General features: G+C 39.8%; 3 protein-coding genes across 5 annotated transcripts; 1 reads left to right on the top strand and 2 right to left on the bottom strand.

Annotated features, from left to right (window-relative positions):
* Positions 1–9,349: 9,349 nt before the first annotated feature.
* On the bottom strand, positions 9,350–14,524 carry LOC122976675 (cyclin-Y-like protein 1). Of its 2 annotated transcripts, XM_044345292.1 has the most exons (11): positions 14,263–14,524; positions 13,567–13,774; positions 13,359–13,433; positions 13,233–13,267; positions 12,874–12,974; positions 11,681–11,716; positions 10,716–10,767; positions 10,502–10,621; positions 10,209–10,375; positions 9,873–10,035; positions 9,350–9,749 (listed from the first exon to the last, which is right to left on the bottom strand). In XM_044345292.1, exons 2-11 carry the CDS (start codon positions 13,724–13,726, stop codon positions 9,633–9,635), a joined length of 1,026 nt encoding a protein of 341 aa, XP_044201227.1. In that variant the 5' UTR covers positions 13,727–13,774; positions 14,263–14,524; the 3' UTR covers positions 9,350–9,632. The 2 variants fall into 2 exon arrangements, with proteins under 2 accessions (XP_044201227.1, XP_044201226.1); XM_044345291.1 differs by having other exon boundaries at positions 13,567–14,524.
* Positions 14,525–15,820: 1,296 nt separating this feature from the next.
* Positions 15,821–18,523, top strand: mettl21a (methyltransferase 21A, HSPA lysine). Its single transcript, XM_044344977.1, has 3 exons — positions 15,821–16,260; positions 16,350–16,461; positions 16,712–18,523. Exons 1-3 carry the CDS (start codon positions 16,114–16,116, stop codon positions 17,107–17,109), a joined length of 657 nt encoding a protein of 218 aa, XP_044200912.1. The 5' UTR covers positions 15,821–16,113; the 3' UTR covers positions 17,110–18,523.
* Positions 17,211–23,627, bottom strand: LOC122976474 (cyclic AMP-responsive element-binding protein 1). 2 transcript variants are annotated; one of them, XM_044344976.1, is made up of 8 exons: positions 23,115–23,627; positions 22,211–22,305; positions 21,970–22,116; positions 21,341–21,441; positions 20,838–20,977; positions 20,146–20,328; positions 19,829–19,982; positions 17,211–19,582 (listed from the first exon to the last, which is right to left on the bottom strand). In XM_044344976.1, exons 2-8 carry the CDS (start codon positions 22,295–22,297, stop codon positions 19,438–19,440), a joined length of 957 nt encoding a protein of 318 aa, XP_044200911.1. In that variant the 5' UTR covers positions 22,298–22,305; positions 23,115–23,627; the 3' UTR covers positions 17,211–19,437. The 2 variants fall into 2 exon arrangements, with proteins under 2 accessions (XP_044200911.1, XP_044200910.1); XM_044344975.1 differs by having other exon boundaries at positions 23,283–23,623.
* Positions 23,628–24,287: the final 660 nt, after the last annotated feature.

Raw genomic sequence — 24,287 nt, 5'->3', positions numbered from 1 at the left:
GGAGTGACCCGAGTGTGTGGAGGGTAAACGGAGTGACTCCCCAGGGGGGGCAGCTTGTTCTCTCTAGCCCTCTTTTAGAGTTTAGACAAGTCCCATGATGCTGAGAGATTAATGAAGCTGCACTGGCACTGTGATCTCTACAGGACACACACACACAGTCGAAGGCGTACATGCACACACGCTATTCATTTCAGATTATGACACTTTCATGTACCTGCAATGATGTGAGCTTTACAGAACGCGGGTATTTATTACACTGAGGGTGGTACACACATTACAAATGTCTTCACAAACAAACCTGCACTCAAGCAGATTTATAATGATCAATTTTCATCTGCATGCCCTGCCAGACTGTAGAACCAGGCAGGCATGCAGATAGGATTATCTGATCAAAATTACTCAATTTTTACATCATGTCTTTTTTCCCAGCAGGAATTTTAGCTTCAAATAGAAAATCTCTTTTAAATACAAGACTGCTAATGGTCACCACTGTCATTTAAGCATGATGTCATGAATAACGCTTTGTAAATCTTCAAGGTTTCAGTCTTCATCCGTAATGATCGGATGAAAAAGGCCTGCTTGCATCTATCTCCATCCTCCAGTCTGACGATGATACAAGCAAGCTGCACCAGAGCTCAGGAGAGTCGAGAGGATGTCGCATTAACACACAGACTTATCTCACACCTGCAGTCAGGCCAGCTGTGTTACGCATTGCAGCACTGCCTCTCTGTGGTAACAAGTGGGTACCACACTTATGCAACCAGCAACCTCTCAGCTTTGTTCAGCTATGAAAAAAAAAGGTTGGACTTTGAGGCAAAATATTCCCCAAGGATATATACCAGAGGAGGCTCAAACACAGAGGCAGAGGAGGTTGCTCTTCCTCTATTTTTGAGAGGCAAGAGGGAGATGATCAAAATATAAAAATGAGTCATTGGTTGAAATAACCATTACCAAATCTCAGTATCATTTATAAAAAAAAAATCTCTCTTCTTTGGAAAAAAATCTATTATTGAAATTCTGATTAAAATGCTTCAACAGTGATACCTTCAGGACAGGCAGATGTGGGTGAAGTGGTGATGGTGGGGGGCAGAGGAGGACGGGCTGTTGTCCTCCTGAGGGCGGGATCTCTTATATCAATTTAAGGTACTTCATTTTTTTCATGCTATTCTATAATTGTCTAAAACACATAAAATGGCGCTCCAAGGGAGGACGTCCTCTCTAACCAATCTACAACCAGAATACAATATCAACATCGCGTTGGTCCAATGACAATTTCCAAATTTCATCTTCAAATCTCTACCACTGTATGCAGCAAAGGGATGGATTCATAGAGTAGCGTTAGAAAATAAATTATAACGTGCAAATTGCAAACTACTTTTAAACACATCAGATAGCGATGCAACATTTAGCTTGTTGTAGCAGCCCTGAGGGACTGTTGAGTTGAGTTGACTGAAGAGTTACAGCGGTCTGGACTCACATGGAAAGAGTCTGATTCATTTGGAATTGACCTAGTTTTTAATTGAGTGGTTGTTCAGCCACCTGTTGATGTTGTGTGATTAGTGAATGCAGGAAGGAGGTCTGGCTGCTTGCTTGTGAGAATTTCTTTATTCTTGTTTGTTGTTAAGCTGAGCCGTATATTGAGTAATAAGCTTAAAGTAACTAGAATAACAACAGTGCTAACATGTCAGCTTTGTAGGCTATATTTTGTGTCATGCATATAGATAAGAATGTGTAAGTCATGTATTTGATACATGCATTAATACTTTTTGATGTGAATCTACACTTTTAGATCTGTGAATGTTTCAGTGTTCAATCTCTCTAGTATTCACCACCGATCTGTACCTCAATCAGATTATAAGCTTTGTGGTATTTTCTTTTGGTATACTAAGAAAATACATAGGAAACGTGTAAACGTGTGTTTGATGAGAACATAAATCTGTTGTAACAACAGAACAATACTATAAATGTCTTTATAGGACTAGTCTTTTCATCACTCAGGGGTTTTTGTTTTTTTTTAAAGAAAAGTGTTTTACTGGCATATAAACTGCCCCCTGACCCTCTAAAGGTCTCTGTGTGGCCCTGCATTTGAACATAAGAACATAACATAACCTGAACATAATAAAGTAGACATAAGTAGCCAACTAGTGTAAAATAACATGATGGCGTGGCTTGGTTTTCCTCCTGTCCTCCCAGATTATTTGAATCACCAGCCACCACTGATATATACTAGTTTAAAGTATGTGAGGTTAGTAAAAGACGAGGCAAGATGAGAAACAGCACACGTTCTTGGAGGCAAGGTATAAAAAGATGTTCTCCCAAAAGTTAAAGTCTACCTCCAGTCGAAAATGTGTTTTACTCTGTTTGAGCTTCAATGTGTAGAATGATGTATGTGCAGAGTTTGACACTAGAGGGCTGTTTCCACATTCATCTGCTGAACAGGGGAAGTTTCTCTGTGCTCACCATAAACCTGAGTTTAAGGCATACACTGTACAAGGATGACTTGTGATATCACAACTAATTTGGAACCAGTCGTAGTCCAGTATACAACTTACACAAGTGTGATGCGGAAAACTTGAAAACCACATGATACAAATTATTATTTCAAGAATAGTTTTTATTCTTAAAACATGGAAGGGGACCTTTAAATGTTTATAAGACTGATGTCTACCTTACTTTGTAAATGCAAACTGAAAACACTGAAAAGGCTTCTCAAGCTCAAGGTGATCTATTTCTAAGCACAGGGAAGAAAAAGAAAACGTGTTGACCTTGTCTCTCCAATGTCATTTCTCATTACTATCACACTGACTCACTTAAGCTTTCTCAAGTGGAAGTCTTTGTCCGCATCGGAAAGTGGGCTCTGACACATTTGATCACTGTTATTACTTTGAGACAAATCATTTCAAGTTCAAACAGACTAGTCAAAAATACAGTTACACAGTGCTTTTCTCAGATTAAAACAACCAATGAGTAGTGAGAAATAAGGAGTAAATATTGATCAGTGTGTGTGTGTTGGTTTCCGGTATACGTCAACGTGAAAGCGTCTGTCCTCTTCAATGTACTCTGCACAGTCCAAGAAAACCAAACTATTGATTCTTCATGAATGTTTTTATTTACAAAGTAGTGACTGAAAACGGAAATGTGTTCAAACTTTCACATAAAAATCAACAAATGTTTTATTACATATCAGCATCTGAGGGAAATACTGCATTTAAGTCACATTTTGAATAAACCTTTACAAGTAACAATATCAAAAACAGAAAACGCGCACAACTGGTAACAACACCAATGTAAAATAACAAAATGTGCGTCCAGAACTATTACATTATTTCATTCTACAATATTACATTAAAAGTTCCAAAACTTGAGGTTAACATATGTAGAAATACTCCCTGCAAGTCAAAAGTCAGGGCTTCAATATGCCCTGAATTCTTCATTTGCAACGTTTTTTCTACCTTGCCAATGAGCTGACATCAGCTTGCATGCCTATGATACATCTGGCCGTTCCGTAGCCCCGGTTGCTAAGGTCGTTACTAAGGATTTTACATGTGTTGTTTGCATTGTCCGCTCGAATATTTCTGATGGGGCTCAAACACGTACAGATAAATTCGAGAAGTTAACATTTCGAGTAAAGAACGTTTCGTCGTTTGTTGACAAAGTGGGCTCATCTGGAGGGGGACCTTAAAGAGAAAGGAGCTAAAACAGCCTGTTTCAGACAGAGGCTGAACTAAGGGGCTGCATAAAGAGCCAGTATAATATAAATTTTAAATATAAATATATAATGATAATATAAATATAAAGTTTTTTGAACTGTAAATCATGCAAAGATATTCCAGTAGAATCCCATATTAAAATAGAGACCTGGAAATGTGAAGAATATGTCTCCTTTAAGTTATATACTGCAGATCAGATGTTTGGACTGAATGTAATAGAAATTGATCAATCGGTATGACAATATTTACAAAATACCGTTCGCACAGTGCGTTGGAGCACTTCTCTATGAAAAATACCAACTTACTTGACCATCTTGGCATTGAAAATAGTTTATTTGTAGTAGTGTTAAAAACACCATAATTATAGGTATAAAAAACTGCTAAATTATGCCACTCAGTAAACATATAGTCAAAATAATATCTTTGCAATCACTTTAAGTGGTTATTAAGCTCATATTAACCACAAAGGGTTTATCAATACAATTGTAGTAACCATGTCATACATCTGAATATAGACCTTGTTGATGACAGTTTTGTAGACTGTAGCAGATTGCATGCTGCTACAATTGTGCTCAACACACTTCCGAAGGTGTTGGAGAGGTGTTGGGTCACACTAAAGGTCAGTCAATGGTTTGACTCTATTAACAGTCTCTCCTTCTACCTCTGGGGTAGAAGGGGAGACATAACCAGGTAGAGGGTTAGGTGTAGCCACCACGTTTTCTGCCTCCACTTGCATTTTGTTCTCACCCTGATAAGTGTGATCTCTCATCTCATCACTGCTCCTGTTCCGCTGAAGCATCTCCACCTCCATCCTGATTGTAGACTGGTATTTCTGGCGCCAAGTAGAAAAGAACAGTCGCTTTATTTGCGGGTTCCTGAAGATAAAGAAGGTTGCACTAATGCATGTAGGTATGATTATTATTAGTGGTGTCACTAGGGTACTGATCGTCTTGCAGTAGGATGCTTTTCTCTCCCCCATCACTGTAAGGATGACAAAAAAAATGTTCAGCACCAGCTGCAGCAAAAACATTAAAAAGTAGAATCCCACAGTGCGGTTGGCTCGATGGTTGTTACACTTAAGAGTCATGGTCACTCTGAGCGCTGCATGGTACATGCACCCATAGCAGTAGCAGATGGTCAATATGCAAAAAGTTGTTATGACAGATGGGGGCCCAAACACAAGCATGTTCTCTTCCTGGGAAAATGTGATATGTTCCTTGATGGTAACAGCATCACACAGGAGCCCGCTGGTTTGCTGTTGGAAGCCACGCTGATTCTGGCTCAACACTAACCCTCCGTGAACGCTCACCGCTCCACTGACCAGCCATATAAGTAGAATGCTAATTTGAACATTGGAGGTATTGATTATGCGCAGGTAGTGGATGCCATGACAAATGAATATGTAGCGTTCTACTGCCATTAGAGCCAAAGTAATCTGGAAGGTCAGGAAAAAAAAACGCAACATACAGAACTGTGCAATGCACCAGCATCCATAGATCTGAGTTTGCTTACGCACAATAGAAGACAATACAACCAAAGCAGTTACCAAATTCATCCCAAAACCACAAACTGATATATTTTTTAGCAGAATGTACTGTGGTTGCCATAGTAGCTGTTTATATCTCACTGTCAGAAAAATGAGAAATCCGTTCGCTGTAGATGAAAAAAGGACAGAGCCGAGAAACACAAGAAAAAGAAAAAGGAAAAGAAAGGAAAAGTCCCAGGAGAGACAGCTGGATACGTCATCTTCATGTTCATTCCAGTCTCTTGTGGTTGTCATGTTGGAAGAATTGGAGAGAGAGAAGTTTGAAGGACTCTGATCCACATGTTGCACACTCATGGTTACAGGTAGAGGACTCTGTTGCTGTCTGAGGATGAAAAGGTCTTGAAGAGATGTTAAGAGGAGGGGCCATGAGTAACCAGGAGACGTGAAGAAAGAAGAGAGGATATAGGCAGAAGGGACCATTACCATTATAATGGTCCTCATGTTCAACATGTTCTATATATTGCTTAATATACCGAAGATTTCCAGTAAATGTCAACCATTCAGAAGCTGATTACTCCGTTGTGAACTTTTATACAGTTCAGATTATAAATGTATTATATTTTACATAACTAAAACATTTCATCCACTGGTTGAAATAGAAAAAAAAAAGTGCAATCCATTAAAAAACAGTGAACTATGTGTCAAGTCAAACTCATGCTGATGTTTCGGTTTCTAGGCAACTTCAACAGAATAAAGACATACTGACGTTATACGTGGTTTAATGTGTGCAACATGAATACACAGTCCCAAATAAAGAGAAGAATGGCTCAGTATTGTGAAATCTGAGCTGCGTGTTATTTGTGTGCATATTTCTGCGTAAATAGACAAATGTGCATGTTGTTGTTATTGTCACTTGCCTCTGAGATGCTGAAACCGCACACTTTCAAAGCAATTAACCTTGAAAGAAAGAACACAAAAGACAAATACAAAGAGTTCAAAAAAGGAGATTAATGACAAAGGTCAAGCGAAACACCAAACCACCAAGAAACATCCGGAAAGTCCATTTTTTTTCCTCCCGCTTGCTAAAGCAATACAGTGGGAAATTACTGAGCCTTTTTTAAGATTCATAAACATACCGCTTCATTGTGAATGAACGGGCAAGAGGCTGAGTGCCACAGACGGTAGAAAAGTTGGAAAATAATGAGAGAGGGGCTTATGCATTTTCAGTTTTGGCATTTTAATGGGATTAGTTGAAATATAGAATAGCGCCAGACTTCTTTAATTAAAGGTACAAGTTTGTTTTCCCTTCAAAATAGCAGTTAATTAAGACCATTGTACCTTGTTTATTGAATTAGCAAACCATTTTGCATTCTATTTTGTTGGAAAATTAAGTGATTTGGTATCAAACTCATCTTTCACTCTTGAATAAAATGACTAAAATTAAAATATTCTCATTTTAAAACAAATATCCTACTCTTTTTACTATCCTCCCACTTCTTCTTCTTTTCAGAGTGTCAAAGTGCCTAAAAATGTCATTCACTGAATATTAATTTTCATTTCATTTTGCATTCAGTATGATGCATGTTAGTAGATAATTGAAGCACTGAGGGGTTGAAGTACACAATTATTTCCATCAGCACAACTGCAGTTCACTCTGACAAGCCATTGTGATAAGTCAAAATCCCTTTTTCTTCTTTTCAAGAGGCAGTCAGGTCTGTTCTGCAGCATGTGTTCAGGGCCTGATTGCGCAATTTGGGAAAATACTGCACTCAAACACTTCAACTTGCCAGGGGTCACAGGCCCTGTTTACACCTGGCACTAACATCTGTCTCAGGTGATCTGATCACAAATGGACAGCTTTAAGTATGTCTGTTTACACCTGGCACTAACATGCGTCTCCACATGCGTCTTGAGTGACCACTTGTGATCAGATCTCACTTACCCACTCTATATGCCAATAACCACAGACATCATTTCCGTTTGCAAAGACCAAATTCGTTGTTGTTTTTATCCGGCGGTCCATGTACTCTCTGTCCAAAGCTGTGTTCAACTTGTTTTATAACAGGATAAAGAAATATGCAATACATTGTGTGCCCCTCACGAAATTCAAATGCCCGTCCTATTGATTCACTTTAGCGCCGCAGATATATAGATTTACATATAAACTCAGTTATATGCAGCGATCTCCCTGCAGCTGAGAGACGCTGTGTGCATTTATGCACAAGACAGTCTCTCCATGCCTAAACTGACAGTGTTAAACATAAATGCTACCATTTACTGTACCAGAGTTAGCTTATAGCAAAAACATATATGATATACAGTATCTTTTGCATTCCTTCACATTTTTCCTTCCTGTGTAATTACCTGTCAAGAGTAAGTGTGTAAGTGTCTCTCTTTCAGCAGGGCTGTCAAGCAAAGGTCAAGCTCCACCTTTCGTCTGACAGGGTCTAAACTTAGAAGCAAGAGTTTCTCACTTGTTAATTGACTTTACGTTACATTAATATGGACATGTTAGTGCTAGGTTAATGATAAACTGATAGGATTAACTGATGCACCACTTAGGGAAAATGCTCATAATGTAGACAAGTATGTTGGATCCTGATACTCTTTTTGAATGTAATTGAATTGAAAGATTAAATGTGTGCCAAGATTTCATTTTAGTCCTGTATGTGCACAGTGAATATTTTTAGCAGGGGTGCAATGATCCAATCAGCCTGGTCCGGTATTAGGAAGTGGAAGCGGGTATCATCCAGGAGTGACAATCCACAATTAAATACAATTAATTTGTCGATGTCACATGTTGCCTTATATAAAAATGATCCCCATTAGTTCCGTGCAGTGCGGTACACAGATTTTATTTTTACTTGGGGTAAACGAAAGCACTGGTATGGGATTGTGAATCGACAAAGATTATGAGTTATCAGAATTGGTATTGGGTAGAAAAGGTTGGATCAGTGCATCCCTAATTGTTGTTTATGTTAATGGTATTTAAGATGCAAACACGGTGGGTCAATCATCCCGTCACTGTCAAACTTTTAAAACGGTTACTTTCTCCACTGCCGTCAGCTGTCATTTCAGCGTCCGGGCTGCAGCGTCCATGGATCCCTCAACTGAGCTCATCAGAAGTTCTGTCCAGATCTTCAACCACTGCTCTATACCCCTTCATTCCTTCACCACCACAAGTGTCTTGACTCCATCAGGGGATATCCCTGTACAGCTCATGGCATGACTACCCTTTTAAAAGTGATGACATCACGATGGGGTCTAATTATCCTCACATATTTCTTTAACTATCCCTATTGTGCACACAATGTCAAATAAATTGATTTAATCACTCCTCTTTTTCCACATGACTCTCTCCTGACTGAAATCCACTTGTGCATTTCCAATAAAGCCAATATGGAGTCAATCAATTACCCAAAAGGGCTACTAATGGCATTTTCTGGTTACTCATTAGGTCATGAACTCATTCATTTGTTAAAAAACAAACAGCGTCTAGGCTATCATTTCCAGTGATAAAACTTCTAGCTGTAAAATTCAACTAATTGGAATAATGTTAACCTAAACATGTGATGTATCACTTTGAAAAAACAAGGGGACTCTGCTGAGGCAAAAGAAAGGACCTCATAGATGCATTTCATATCATTGTAAAACCATAATTGATTGTTTAAGCTGTCATGGATATTTTTTCCCTCCTTTTTCAAACATCTTCATTCCACAAGAAGACCTCACAGATCCCACAAACAAAAATCACCAAGACACGTTTTCCCACCTAAGCAGCCTCAACTTTAAACAGCGACTGAAATTTATTTGAATTAAATAAAGTCTCATACATTTCACAGCTATAAGGGCCTACATAGTAAGCAAAACAAAGTCTACTCTTTGTCCATGTGCAGAACTACACCACAGGGTAGTTCAAGACAGTTTGTCATCATCTGAATAAAGGAGAGGGGGGGTACAGCTGGTGGAAAAAAGAGGGCCGAAGCCAGAGAAATGGACTCCCCAAAATACCGGCTGATGTAAAAAAAGGAAAAAAAAAAAAAAGAAGATGAGGTCCTCAATTTGTGTGGCTTCAGGAAGCATTTTCATGCTGAATTGATTCCTTCCAAAGTTAGACATCCACCATTTAGAAAAAATGTGACAGTCTGCAAAATATTTCATCAAATGACCATGCTTTAAAGGCAGATAGCTTAAGTTCTTTTTAAAGAACACATAAAGACTGAATTCATTATATTTTAGAGATATTGTATGGTAAACAATGTCTTTTGTACTTCCCCGAAAGTCCATAATCAACATTTTGTGATGAAACTTTTAAGTATTAACATAATCTACTTTGGAAATGTCTCTCGACGTGTGGTGTCACATCTTGTAGCTTGTAGCTTGAACCTAAGCCGTCGCTCCTCCTCCTCATCAAATTGAAGATGGCTGTCGCAGACTTAAGACAGCACAGCCTGGGAGTTCTTGATGCCGACCAGGTTGTCTGCGCTGACAGACCTCCTCATAGCTGACTTGCTCAGGTCCTTGTACTTGTCCTCGCACAGCCTGGAGATGGCCTACAGACAATATCAACACAACACTTTTACTACCCAAAAAACAAAACAAAGAAAGGCGCCAGTGCCGTTTAAGAAGACAGAAAACATCTGGACACTTTTACTTGCAGCCTTGGATCTACTCACCTCCAGTTTTTGGGCCCGCTTGTTGCTGAGTGGCTCCAAGGGGAAGCTGAGGTTGTTGTCGTCGGCCAGTGAGCGCAAGTCAAAGTAATACTTTGCGTAGACGCTGGCTGGGACGTTGATGTTGAACTGGAGCAGTTCCAGGAAGTGACGTTCCATCTCATTCCTGCAGCACATGGAACAAAGTGGACAGTCGGTCAGAGAGGATTTAAGTTTTTTATGTAAAAACAAATCCGTTATCAGAAAATTATCAAAATTAGAACATTGGGCTTCGACATGTAAACCAAATGACTTTAAGCTCAATTACCAGTACTTTAATGGATAAAAATTAACACTCACATGTCCTCTACTGTGATATCTTTAAGGATCTGGCAGTAGTCGACATTCCACACAGCCTGGTCATCCCAGACCTTTGAGGCCAGCAGGATGGCACCAAGAACGATACGCTTCCAGTTACACGGACAGATGTCCATCTCCGCATATGTCAGCAACCTTTCCAGGTACACCTAACATAACCATTTGTTCATTGGCAATATGCACAAACAACAATAATAGAGATAAAAAAGGGTCTGAATATGTCTTAAAGTCATTTATCAGAGTGCTGTAAAGTTAATCTGGTGTTGTAAACTTACCAGAGTAACGATGGCGCACTCAGCAGTGAGCTGTGCAGAGCTGAAGAGTGTTCGTATGAAGCGGTAGATGAGCTTGTGCTCTGGGTCCACCACAGAGTAGTCATCTGGAACTTTCTCTCGCTGTTAGAGAGAGTGTCCTCATCGGTCAGTCAGGAATCAAGACAGAGCCTACAGTGAAAATCTTTGCTTCGTGTAAATGAAAAACTCAACTCACCGACAGAGGATGCTTCTTCTCATCAAATATATCCAGGGAGCGATTTGAATCTCTGCAAGAGACAAACAAGGACAAGCTCATGTTATGTGACCTGCATGTGATTTTTACAGTCCCATAGCACAAAAGGACCACTGTCTATCTGTGGGGGGTTGATAGTATTAGTAGTATTAGAGATCAATACCAATTACTCAACCATTCATTTCTACTTCAGCCTGAACCTACATGGAATTAGACACTACAAGCAGGACATGTCACCCAAACAACTCCTGTCTTGGGTTAAATGAACTACCTCTTCATAAAAGGTTTGTTGGATTGATGTTCTGATGAACTAGCTGACTGACTGACTGACTGACTGACACATTCACAACAGACCATCTGCAAAAAGTTGCTGTGATGACAATAAAGGTGGTAAGATCCTGAGGGATTTGTACAACCTTACTAACTGAATGACTGACTAACTACTGGTTAACAGCAAAAAGTTGTTACTTTTAATTAACTGATTAACTAACTACCTAACCTCCTGCTGGCTACAAGCAACACATTGATATGATACTAACTAACATCCTAATCTACTAACTACTAATCACCAGCAAAAAGTTATTATGATGCCAATAGATAGATAAACCCATCTATCTAACTGACTGACTTACTGACCAACTAACTGACCCCAAACAAAAAGGTTGCTATGATGCCATTAAAAGTTAATACAATCCCAAGGTATTCATTAATTGATGTGTTTCCTAACTAATTAAATGACTAACTACCCAACTACTGGCCACCAACAAAACTTACTATAATGCCATTAAAAGTTAATAAAATGGTGTGTTTCCCAACTAACTGACTGACTACTGGTCACCAGGGGTTGATAAACCCACAGTACTGATTCATAACTAACTACCTAACTACAGGGCATCAGCAAAAGCTCAGGAGTCTAAGTCTATAACACAAATTCAAACTTTTCCTACCTGTTTTTTATGTGATAGTATATGGCCAATGCGACGCTGGAACAGAAAGAAATCGACACAGACAAATAGTGAACCACTTTTGTTCCAAACAAGAGGTGCTATGTTGTGTTAGCATTTGTATATCACGGCTTTCTACATCTATAGTTTTACCGACAGGCATGCAGATCACGTCTGGCGCGACTGATATTGAAGGGAATCGATATTTTGTCTGAAAAACTGAAATATGTGCTTTATTAATACTAGGGATGGGAACTGATAAGATTTAATTGATACCAATGCCATTATCAAATCTTCTTATTGGTCCGATTCTTTATATATTCCCTTACTGAGTCCTGATACATTTTACGTGTGGAAAAAAAAAGCAGCGTCAACCCAACTGTTTTATGATCTCTGAGTCTGAACACAGTGTAGAAACAGAGTAGAAAAGGGCATGCATGTGACTCAGGTGTGCATAAGCTCCACTGTTTAACCGCTGTTTGATTTAGAACTGGTTATCAACTTTGTACAGCATGTTTTTGTTTAGGTTTTCTTAGTCAAACAAAAAAATCTGCTGAGCCTGCCTGTTACTATAACATTGGATATTTACCCTCGGTAACAGACGTGCTGCTCGGTTGGGAAGCAGTAGTACTTGTGCTTAGAGAGTCAAATACATGGAATTCCTGGAATATAAGCCCATGTTGTGTATAAAAGGCATTTCAGCTGGTATTTCCACCTTACTTGAAATGATCATTTTACAGACATTACAACTAGAACTGTTGTCATCTTTCTTCATGAAATGACACTTTGGACCGCTTCTTCCTCTCCAACATGACTCTCTCTTGTTGCAAGTTTCCACCAGCGTAGACAAATGAGTTTGACATCATTGTTATGCAATACGCAAGTCAGAAAAACATGCCGGCGTCAATAAAAGGAATTGATAAACTCGGAGGCATGGATTCCAATGGATCTGACATTTTGGAACCGGTTCTCAACTGGAACCTGTTCTCAATTCCCACCCCTAATTAATACACAGGGTTAACCACAGATGAGCTATTTAGCTTGTAGCAGTAAGCACATAAGTTTGAATTAAAATAATTAACAAGAGTACTGAAAGAGTGCCTTAACCTTTCCCTCATCACATGACCACTGTCTGCTGAAGGAAACATTCAAACATGTCAAATTATTACTTTGCAGATATTCAGAAAGCCACTTACCATTTGATCGTACTCTTGAGGTTGGGCTGACTGACTGTGCTATCATCGATGAATATTGTAGAGCAGGAACTGTATTTTTTTGTCAGGAGACCTGGGGACATCTGGTAGAGATGATATTGTTTTGGAGGGTTAGTTAGCAAAAAGGTTGAAAAAACACCCACATAACTGAGGAAATGCCAGTAGGGCTGTATAGTGATAGCAATTCCAAGTCATCCCTACAATATTGTTACAATATCGATTTTGAGGTATTTGGTCTATATCACCCAGCCCTAGACGCCAGTTAAACTCCTGTTGATTTTAAAATGAAGGTAAAGTACTCAGACTCCTTTCCAAATTGTGTCAAGCGCAGGCAGACTTACATGATTCAGGTAGTTGCTTTTCCTTTTTTCACGCACTGCATTGGGAAGAAGAAGAACATAAATCAGTGAGATTAGGAGATTAAGAGGAGAGTAAAAAGCTTAAATGAGGACAGAGAATTAACTGACCGTCCGTCTGAGACTTGTTGAGGAAGAGGGTGCTGGCTCTGGGGTGGTCTGATGGATTGGCCTCTTGGGCCAGCTCTGGAAGATGCAAGTGGGAAAGTGAAATTAGTGGATTTTACAACACTACACTCAGAAGTGTCTACACAGAATATTTTTGTCTTGAGATTCTTAAAAATTATCTTTAATCAGAAGTTTCCAGTCAAGCGCTCACCATCTGGGAGCTCCCTGTCACTGATGTGCTGTAGGTAGGTCCCGGTGTCTTCACTCACGTCCTCGGCAGTGGTGATGGGACACTCCTCCAGCTCCACTTCTCTCCTGTGGACCTTGGGACTCTCTCCGGGAGAGATGCAGCATGACACCGAGCCTCCCATAGCTGACCTGCAACAGTCCTGCTACAGCCAGCACTGTTTCCCATACAACTGAGGAGGAATCACTCACTCGTGTGTCTGCAACTTTCTCAAAGTGAAATCCTTTCAGCACCAGTAATTGTGAGAAATGTAATGCCTAAATAGATTGTTTGACTCTAGGTTGCTAATTTTAACATGTCTGACAATGCATTGAAGAGGTAAATCCTGCACTTAATTTCTCCTAAAGAAAGCTTTAGTACATTAAAGACCAGTATATCCTGTGTGTGTGGCTGCAAAGTGAAATAACCTAGCATCAGAGCAGAAGGGGGATCTCTGCAATGACAGCCAACTGGGTATCTGCAGGACAGCTGACATACTCTGGGCGTGTGCGCAGCATAGCACTGTCGCACTTGGAATAATTACATGCGTGGACTGAATAGTTTTGGACGGTGAATGACTAATATCAACTCATTTTACAGCCTAGAGGTTAACAATACAAAGTCACAGGCTTCTCTATCACCCCCCATGGCTAGCCGGCCGGCTAACGCTAGCTTCCGCACCTCAATCCATTCTTGGCTTCTTCAACAGCATGGATCAATCCATTTCCACTGCAGTTGAAGCCTCTGCCACAACTGAAGGCTTTTCAGTCAGAATTACACATACAATTCTGCTGAATGAGATATCTCTAGAGATAACGAAGGAAGCGGAGAGGAAGCAGTGTTGGAATTTTTAAAAGAAAGCCAGCGTTGGCGTTCATCTCGTCGCATTTGCAGGAGACGCGTCCTGGTTGTCAAATCGACCGAAGTAGTTCAGTCCAGTTGTGGCTTCCGGCGGGAGGATTTCAAAGTAAAAGTCCCGTTGTGGCGTTAAAGGACGAGTTCATAATTTTTAACAATTAACAGTCAGGCTCCCAAATGAACATTGAAATATGTTTTTCTTGCCATAATCATTCCTCCTGTTCATACTGGCCATTAGAATATCCCTTCATAATGTACTTACAATGTTGCAGTGGTGGAAGAAGTATTCAGATCTTTTACTTAAGTAAAAGTACCAATACAACAATGTAAAAAGACTCTATTACAAGTAAAAGTCCTGCATTAAGTATATAAGTATTGGCAGCTTGATGTAGTTAAAGTACAGCAGTAAAAGTAGTAGTTTGGTCCCTCTGACTGATATATTATTATATATGACATCATTCGATTATTAATTCTGAAGCATCAGTGTTAGAGCAGCATGTTACTGTTGTAGCTGCTGGAAGTGGAGCTAGTTTCAACTACTTTATATACAGTTAGCTAGGAGAATTGAAAGGGGATTGAATCAAGGATTGAAATTAAAGGTCTGAGGGGGGTTTTTTTTGGTCATGCTCTCATTTTAGCAAGCAAGCAAGCAAAGTTTATTTATGTAGCACCTTTCACAGACACCAGTCACAAAGTGCATAGTAGTCAAATTAAAATATAAAATACCACATACTACCCAAACGCCTGTCTGAACAGATGGGTTTTTAGCTGCTTTTCTAAAAGGGACCACAGCATCCAGTATTTTAAATTGGATCAACAGAATGGAAAGATCTGTATTTTTTCTCTCTTATTTCACCATGCACCAGGAGAGGAGATATTTCTATTATTTTTAACATAAATGATGCAATGTACCAGATTTAGCTTCAGGCCAATTTTCATCTGCAGGCCCTTACAATTAAAACATATAACAGCACAATAACAAACAGTATAAAGCAAAAAACACGCAGGACACACTACACAAAATACAAAGCCATACACAACAGAACATCACATACACCCACAATGTCAACCAGAAATCAACAATGCAAGCATGTCAAACCAAAAGTAAGATAGCTTTACAAAAATAGCTTTACTCTGTCCCGTTTCCAGAAGAGATTATCTTCCTGCATTGATTTTGAATAGAGGAACACAAACGAAGCGGAAACTCTATTGCTCCTATGTATTGCTAATTTAACAGTTTCATGCGCAGGCTCCGCCCCCGCCATTATGTAGAAAACACAGCCGTTCAGAAAACCTTTGAAGACACGCCCACGATGAAACCGAGCTCTCCCATTGGTCGCTGTTAGCCGAACTGCAACATGATTGGCTGAAATTCCTCATTGATGTGTGAAGTGTGGGCTGGGGACGTTTGAATGGGCTGTTCTGCTCGCGCTACAATGTTTACCGAAAACAAACCTACAAAGCAGTGATGAGGCAGAAAATTGGTTTAATATTTTGGTGAAAACATAAAAGATGGAGCGAATTAATAGAGGAAATGGACACCGAGTGAGATAATTAACTCCAGAAGATGGCAGCAATGCAGCAGTAATGATGCTGTAAAACCTCAAAGAAGAAGAAAGGACCGGAAACTACGCAAATATGACTAGATAGCGTAATTTCAATGTGTTTAACAGCATGGCTCTCGTTCCTTATGTAGAGAATGCGATACCTGCGCTTTCCAAACTGCAAAATTCATCAGCACAGTTTAATTTTGCCAACCACGACATCCGTCTTGTGCAGGACTGGAAAAAGCTTGGGGTAGCAGCAGTTGTGTGGGATGCGGTGAGTGCTACATTAGTGGTAACGTTACTACTGTCCCGTTGTATATTACTACGTATTTGCATTTAATGCAAATTCTGTCTGTTTCCCAGGCTGTTGTCATGTGTATGTACCTGGAGCTGGGGCAGGTGGAGTTAAAGGGGAAGGTGGCTATTGAACTGGGAGCTGGCACTGGACTGGTCGGCATTGTAGCAGCTCTGCTGGGTGAGTGTATCAAAACTAACCATGTAAAAACTCGGACTGTCCCTTTATATAAGCTCAACTGTGAGTGGTCTTATTTTCATTGGTGATTGTACACTAATTAAAACATACTTATGACTATTATATTCCATTTCTACCAAGTCTATTCAGCCAGATGCCACTAAATCTTACACACTGGACCTTTAAAGGTATTAAACATGCACCCATAATATAATTATTGGCCTATAAAGTGTCACATTCTTGACTTCTCCAGGTGCCAATGTGACCATCACTGACAGACAGCCAGCCTTGGACTTCCTCTCAGCCAACATCAAGGCTAATCTTCCCACAGATGTCCAGGGATCAGCGGTTGTGTCAGAGCTGTCCTGGGGCGAAGGCCTTGAACGGTACCCAACTGGGGGATTTGATCTCGTGCTGGGAGCAGATATTGTTTACCTGGAGGACACCTTTGTGCCACTGCTGCAGACTTTGGAGCACCTGAGTTCAGACACCACTGTGGTGCTGTTGGCCTGTAAGATCCGCTATGAGCGAGATACTAACTTTTTGGGCATGTTGAAGCAGCAGTTCAGAGTTGAAGAGGTTTACTATGAGAAACAAAGGGACATCCATATATATAAAGCTTGGAAACTGCCACCCAGGAGGGATTTGTGATGGTTGAGTGTCCTAACTTGTCAGTTTTCTTTTAATTTCTTGTTTGTAGTAACTGATTTTGTATGAGAATCAAATAAAATGAATGAAAAAAAAATCAAAGATTACCAGAAACACATTTATTAACAGCTGCCAAAAATGTAATATTTGAATAGCTCTAACATAATGTACTGTATTATACAAGTTGGTGCTGACATTTAGAAATCGTGAATAGAAAATGAATGAAAAGCAACATAAAAAAAGCATACTATGTCATGACTATACATAATACCTAAAGAATACAATATGGCATTCCATTATCATGAAAATATCCACTTTTGTTCACTGTGAAGTCGTTGTCTCCTTGATTTGGTCGCACTTTACAATCCTTTTGCAGGGTATTTGATAGGTGCAATCTTGAAACTGTACTTGAAATTTGATGCTCCACACAACTAACAAACATCCAATCAAATGCATGGTCATGCCTTGATAATAAGCAACAAAACATTCATGGACATTTTGATTAATTACTAGTTAGCAGTGTTACTCTCAAGTGAAACCATTTGACTGTCAGCGCTGCGTGAGACCTTCCTGTTAAATCATGTGAAATGTAGCAGGATTGTATATGCAAGGAAAGTGCACATGCCACTTTGCAATTATGTAAACAGAATTTGGAGACAGACTTTGCTGATGCCTTGAAAGTCAGGAACAAAACTACATAGAAGAGTTTTCCCAAGACTTTCCCAATAACAAAAAAAAAAAAAATTGGGATATACATGTTCAAAGACAGCGTATCAGACCAACATATCAGGGAATCCATGATTTCATCTGTCTCCACAATTTGTTTAAAAAAAGGCAGACAAAGTATTTCTTTCGTTGCATAACAAGTTATAAGTAGGGCTCATTATTTCTGGTCTTCATCTTTAAAAGAATCCAGGAAATCACCAGCATCTGTATTGAATTAAAAAAAAACTGAAAATGGATTTTAATAAAAATCCATGATACAAAAACAAATTTTAAAATACCACTTGTAGCACAGATACTTGTTTAACCGCTTTTTACCTCATTATGTCAGTTAGTCTGATGCATGTAGGAACAAAACTGCAACATCTGTTTTGTTTTTTTCTTTCACTTTCCACTCATTTCATTTGAGCTGTTCTTGCCACAAGAGGGCCTAAAGACTCCTGTGAACAGTGTCTTCTTGTAGCAGGAAACAACTTTCGGATGAGTGTGGACAGAATTTCAATTTCAGTCCTTTTATAAATCTGGAGATGTTTTGGTGAAGGTCAGTAAGAACTGGAAAACGATGATAATAGTAAATGTATTAAATCACAGTAATAAACATGGGGAACATGCATCAGAGACCCAGTAAACACTTGAGGAACTCTTTAACCATAAATGTTTTTCTTGACATTAATTACTGTGTCTGTAAAACTTTTAAAAAAAGCTAAAAAGACACAGTAATTTTAGATTTTGACTCCTATGGTGTCCAAATCCACTGCTATCCTTGCTCTACAATCTCTCTTCACTGTGTATTTTTAAAGCTGCATTTAACATAAAAAAAAAAAAAAAAAAAAAAAAACAAAAACATTTTACAACCAAACTTAATGGTTAGCATTTTTTGTTCATGTGGTATCAAGGCAAAGTAATTAAAGTTTTTTATATAAAGTCAATGGCATTATGCGAGCAGATAATCTAATACATAAGAAACCAAAACACAGCTCAAAGATAAAATGTCCATGACACAGCCCACCTACAGTTCAAAGCATTATTAAGTAACAGATGTTAATGCAAGAGCGCAGTTACGATTACAAACGTTGCACACAAAGGTAACCTCTCCAAATGATCCAAGTGTCTCAGGGAGGTAAAACTGTAAAAAGTTCCGGCATTAGTAGTGATGGTAATCGAGCAGTTTCCTGTGCTGGTGATGTTGCCCAGTTCGTCCAGGCACCAGTGACTGGAATGCTTCCCTTTGGTGGCGTCGAAAAAAAAAAACCCCGAACAGCCGTATCGTCTGTCCTATCACTTCACCACGAGGACCCTGTATGGTTGATTAACTCCCCTCGGAGGAAAAAAATCCTCCACATCCGTTCTTATCATCGCATCACCCCTTTCATGGATTGATGGGAAAAGAATAAGGATTGCAAATCGTTGAATTGGGAGTTTTGTTGTTTTGTTTTTTTTTTCTTTTCCTGGTGTGTCACTTTATAGATTTTTCAGCAGTTTTTAAAAAGAAAGCAAAAGAGTAGAAAAGGGAGAAGTGGCATCCAGATGCATGGCTCTGTGCGGAGTCTCTGTACATGGTGACAGACGGGCACCTGTTGAGCCACTGGCAGGCGTTTGGTGATGTTTCTACTCGGATTTGTGGCAGTACAAGTCTTTGAGGGCTTTGAGTTCCTCGATGAGGGTTTTGTTCTGGTTCTCCAGCACAGCCACGCGGTTCTCCAAACACTTGACGTACTCCTTCTTCTTCCTGCGACACTCGCGGGCTGCCTCCCTGTGTGACATAAGAAGCACGGGTAAGTGTATGTCCTTAACTACGGTCCAACGTCATACATGCACTGATACCATCTCCAACTTTTTCCTCATCTCCAGATAGTGAACACGTAGATAGTAAGAAAAAAAAAATGCTTTCAAGAGCATCTGATGGAACTACTTGATTTGCGGAGCTGACAGATAGCTGTTAACACCGGGCACAACAGCATCAACTGGTAATTGTAAGTCAACTTCACTATCAACATACCTGTTTTTCATAAGGCGCACTTCCCTTTTGCGTGTGACTTCCTCTGTGCCTGTTCCTGTGCCCAGTGCAGGTGAGGTCGCCATGACGACCCCAGGAGTGATGGTGCTGGTTGGTGCTGTGCGGATCTGATAGGCCTGGACATCTCCAGAGGCCGCTGACAGACACAAATACAGAAACCTTCAGTCAGTTGCACATAACATACTTCCACTGATGTCGTTTAAAGCCCAAGTAATGTTCATGCCCTCATTTATGTTTTTAATAAAGTGGTGCAGCATTTACCATCGATATACTTATGCAGAACATTACACTTCTCCTACCTTGTACAACAACTTGGTTGCTGGGCACTAGGATCTGCTGCCCATCACTGGTCTGGGCGTACTGCAGGATGGTGGCACCAGGCTGGGCTGCAGCGGCGTTGGCCATGGTCAGTGTCTGCAGGCCCTGAACTCCATCTGTGCCGTTATTGGCCAGCTGGATGGCCCCTCCCTGGGTAATGGCAACTGCAGAGGGATATGATCATGTGTTTGAATTAGTCCCAAATTAATTTCAGTGATTGACCTGGAAATTGCAGTGCAAGGTAGCGAGCAGTAAACACAAATTTAAGATTGTGTACAGTCAACAACATAAATACAGCGAACTGCAGCAACTCCTTTACTATCTTTGTTATGCTGTCTTTATGCGGAAAATCAGTAGCAAACTCAGTAGCGTCGCTCTCTGCACATCAAACAACATGTATCCAGTGATGTTTCCTATCTAACAAGGACTTTGATGTGTATTTATGTCAGAGTGTCTTCAGGCAACAGATAAATGCAAACACTGTCAATCAGGGTTTACCTCAATGCCATCAAAGTGGTGTGGTTGCTTAAAATGATTCAATCATTGATGTATTATAATAGAATTACATTAGCTAAATATTATAACTCATTTGATAATCAAGGCTTAGTTATGCAGTGACAATGAATTAATTTAGTCCGCGCAGCCAGAATATTAATATTAAGCAAGTACTCACTGTACTGGCCACTGCTGGTCTGATAGATGGGAGTGGGCATGGTGACTGTGGTGATGGCGGGGGCAGAGTCATCCTCTGACTTCTCTTCCTCAATCCGAGGAACTGCTGGAGCATCTGATGATAAGTCGTTCAGAATTTTCCTGCAGAAAGGTACAATCGCCGAGAAACATCAGCAAACTGTGTCACAGGATTGAGCACAGAGCATCCCTTTTTTCTTCAAACTCCAAACCAGGGGGGACTTTCCACTCACAAGCCTGCTTTAAGCAGTCCTCTCCACACTCTCGTAAGTGGAAGAGATAATAAGGAACACCATTTCTGTTGTGGTTTGAATTGCTTCAGGTAAACACAGACATGTGATACACAAAAAAGATCAAAACAATAAAATTATAAGGAAATATATCTGTCTGAAATGAAAGAGTTCTAAGTCTATGACTATGATGAGTCACACAGGTAATAAAAGTATAAAACTCATTATTATCGCTCTGCTAAGATGTCAAACAGACCTGTAAGAAGGTCGTCTAGACAGGATCTCTCTTCTCTTCTGAGAATCTGTGACGCTGTCTACGGACTCCTGAGAGTCCTCACTCTCAGCGACAGTCGAAATCTGAAATTAAGAAAAATGGATGTGCTTTAATATCGACAGATGACTCAACAACAAAAGTATCCAGTTACATCAAACATGCATAAAATCATTGATTAGGATTGGTTAACTACTATTGCAACATTTTTGCAAAATGATATGTTATGAATCAAGAGTCTTTATGCACTGACTTCAGGTCACATACTTAATGAAATATTATGACAGCATTTTGAGATTACAATGTGTGCAACAATGCGGGAAAACAGGGATGTTTATGAATCAGAATCTATTTATTAGCAAAATTTGCAAGCATACAAAGAGTGTGTCTTGGTGTTTTCCACAACCCACAAATGCAACATAGAGGAATAAAAATAGAACAAGGGTGAGGTAGTAATAATAATGAAACTAGGAAGTACTACAATTAAATGAAAAACTTAAACTCTACAGACAGAATGGAATAATAATACTTTTCAAATGGGATATAAAACTTGAAACGAAATACCGACTGATCTGTTTAGATACTGTGTGTCAAAAGTGTGTGTTTTTCCATACCTGTACTGTCTGGACCTGTGGAGACTGGATGACAGAGGGCTGGGCAGCTTGGATCACCCCGTGCACTTGGACTGTCTGACCGTTGGGCAACTGCACCAGGGTGACTGTGGGACTGCTGGACGTCACCTGGCCCGCTGCTATGGACGCCTGCAACCCATAATCACACACACCACTTGTTTGCAAACTTACAACTGTGAACAGTTAACGATACTGTAAAAATGTCAGTGAGGATTTGCTGTACCTGGGCCAGGGTGATCTGCTGGGCCTCAGACTCAGAGACAGCTGTTTCACCACTTTGCTGTGTTTCTGCACCAGCCTCCATGGTCATTTAGAAATCTGCAAAATGCAAGAAACGTTTCATCATTGAGCCTACAAGAACTGTCCAGCACAAACAGTGGGGAAAAAAGGTAATATATGGTGGAGAACACCATATAAGGAGACATCGTATGGAAATAGCGCCTTTTTCACATCTTAAGTGCTTGTTGATGTCCTGGAGGAGGGTGTGGCTTAGCTTCACATGCTACAATATGAATTCATTTATACATCTTTAACGGGCTTCCTCACTGAGGCAACAGGAATATTATGAATATATGTCTAAAAGCATTTAGCAGAGGCGACGTTCAACATAAACACATATGTGCCTATTTAAAAAATGCTGCTCCATTTTAAAAAGGGCTCCCCATGAACGCCGACAGCTAACGGTTAGCATGTAGCTAGCTTGAGTAGTATGGACATCCATTGCTTCTGTTAGCATGCTAACAAGCTAATAGGAGTGCTAGCACAGTTAGCAGACGTTTGTTTTAACATTTATAATGACTCTATTTCAACTCTTCTTTTTTCTTGCACCACGACTCGTGTCGCAGTTTGGCGCTATTCTTTCATTTTCAAATGCAGCCCAAATGAATACGGAATTAGGTAACTTTCTTATTAAGGTTAAGTTGCTATGGAGGGAAATGTCTGCAATGCATTGTATGCCAGTTTTGTTTGCAAGTAGGACACCTCACTTTCACTGATTTATTGGCTCAAATTTAGTTTAGCACAGTGTTGACGTGACTAAGCTGTACGTGGCTAATTGCTTTTGTAACTTAGTTCAAGACTGATTATTAAAAAAGAAAAAAGATTCAAGCCCACCCCCATATTAATACCTATGTCTCAGTTGTGTTGCGAGCCCCGCAGACACTGACTCATTTTGTGAGCCTCTGCAACACCGCCGCCATGATCTCTTTGTTGGCTTTGTGCTGATATTAAGCACAAATAACTTCTCTGGGCAGCCATCTATCTGTTTAGCAAACATCGGATGCGTATCCTCTTACCAACACAGACTCGCTTCGTCACTCCCGGGTCTACGGAGCTCCACTTTTATTCAGACCGACACGTAAGAGACCGCGTCAGGCTACACCTCCGTCGCGTCACCGAGAACAACAACACGGAGAGGAGGACGAGGGAGACGACGACAGCGAAAAGCAGCTCTATCGACAGGACACGAGTGGACACGCAGAGGGCCGGAAAGTCCCGAAGGTTGCCGAGGAAACGAGGGGGGAAGCCACGAAGATGGCCGAGGAACACGTGCTGTCTTCGAAATGATTTGCGCATGCGCGTGGTTGGAGCTATAGCTCATGAAAAGAGCAATCTAGATTTGATTTGATTGAACATCTAATTAACTAAAAAAGAAATATTACTGTAACTTAATGATGTGATGAAGCCAGCAGAGGTTGTTCACTGACTGCAATCAATTAATAAACAATGTTTATTGAATAAAAACCTTTTTATTCATAAAGGCTTTTTCATATTAACCCTTATTTTCTTCATGTTATACGTTTTTGAACGCTGTAGCACTTTGATATTCACTGTGAATGAAAAGTGCAGTACAAATCAAACACATTATTATTATTATCAAATGTGAATGCAGACGAGTAAGACCGGTATAACTGGTCTGCAGTCAATTATCTTGCTGTATTTTTCTTCAGCTCATAAGACAAAGTTATAGTATCAACATGTGTTCACAGGAACAGGAAGAGGATACTCAATGAAAAGCTGATCTTAACTGATTACAGTGAGAGTCTGCTGCATGACTTCCTTCATGTATGGTTATATTCTGCCCTATAAGATAGTTAAATATATTAGGGTTTTGTACAATTTTAATATCTTGTAAAATAATTACAATTGATGAATAACAATAACAAAGAATGGTGCATTCACATCCTCAAACAACATATTAACTGAATTGAAACACTCATGTATGATTTTTTTCTAATATAAATATCTGATTTATCATTGAATTTTAACTCTTCACTAACAAATTAAATATAATATTTAAG

This window comes from Thunnus albacares, chromosome 24, assembly GCF_914725855.1.
Source record: "Thunnus albacares chromosome 24, fThuAlb1.1, whole genome shotgun sequence".
In the NCBI taxonomy this organism is placed as follows: domain Eukaryota; kingdom Metazoa; phylum Chordata; class Actinopteri; order Scombriformes; family Scombridae; genus Thunnus; species Thunnus albacares.
Note: the sequence above shows the minus strand (reverse complement) of the source record. Positions and strands in the feature narration are given on the sequence as shown.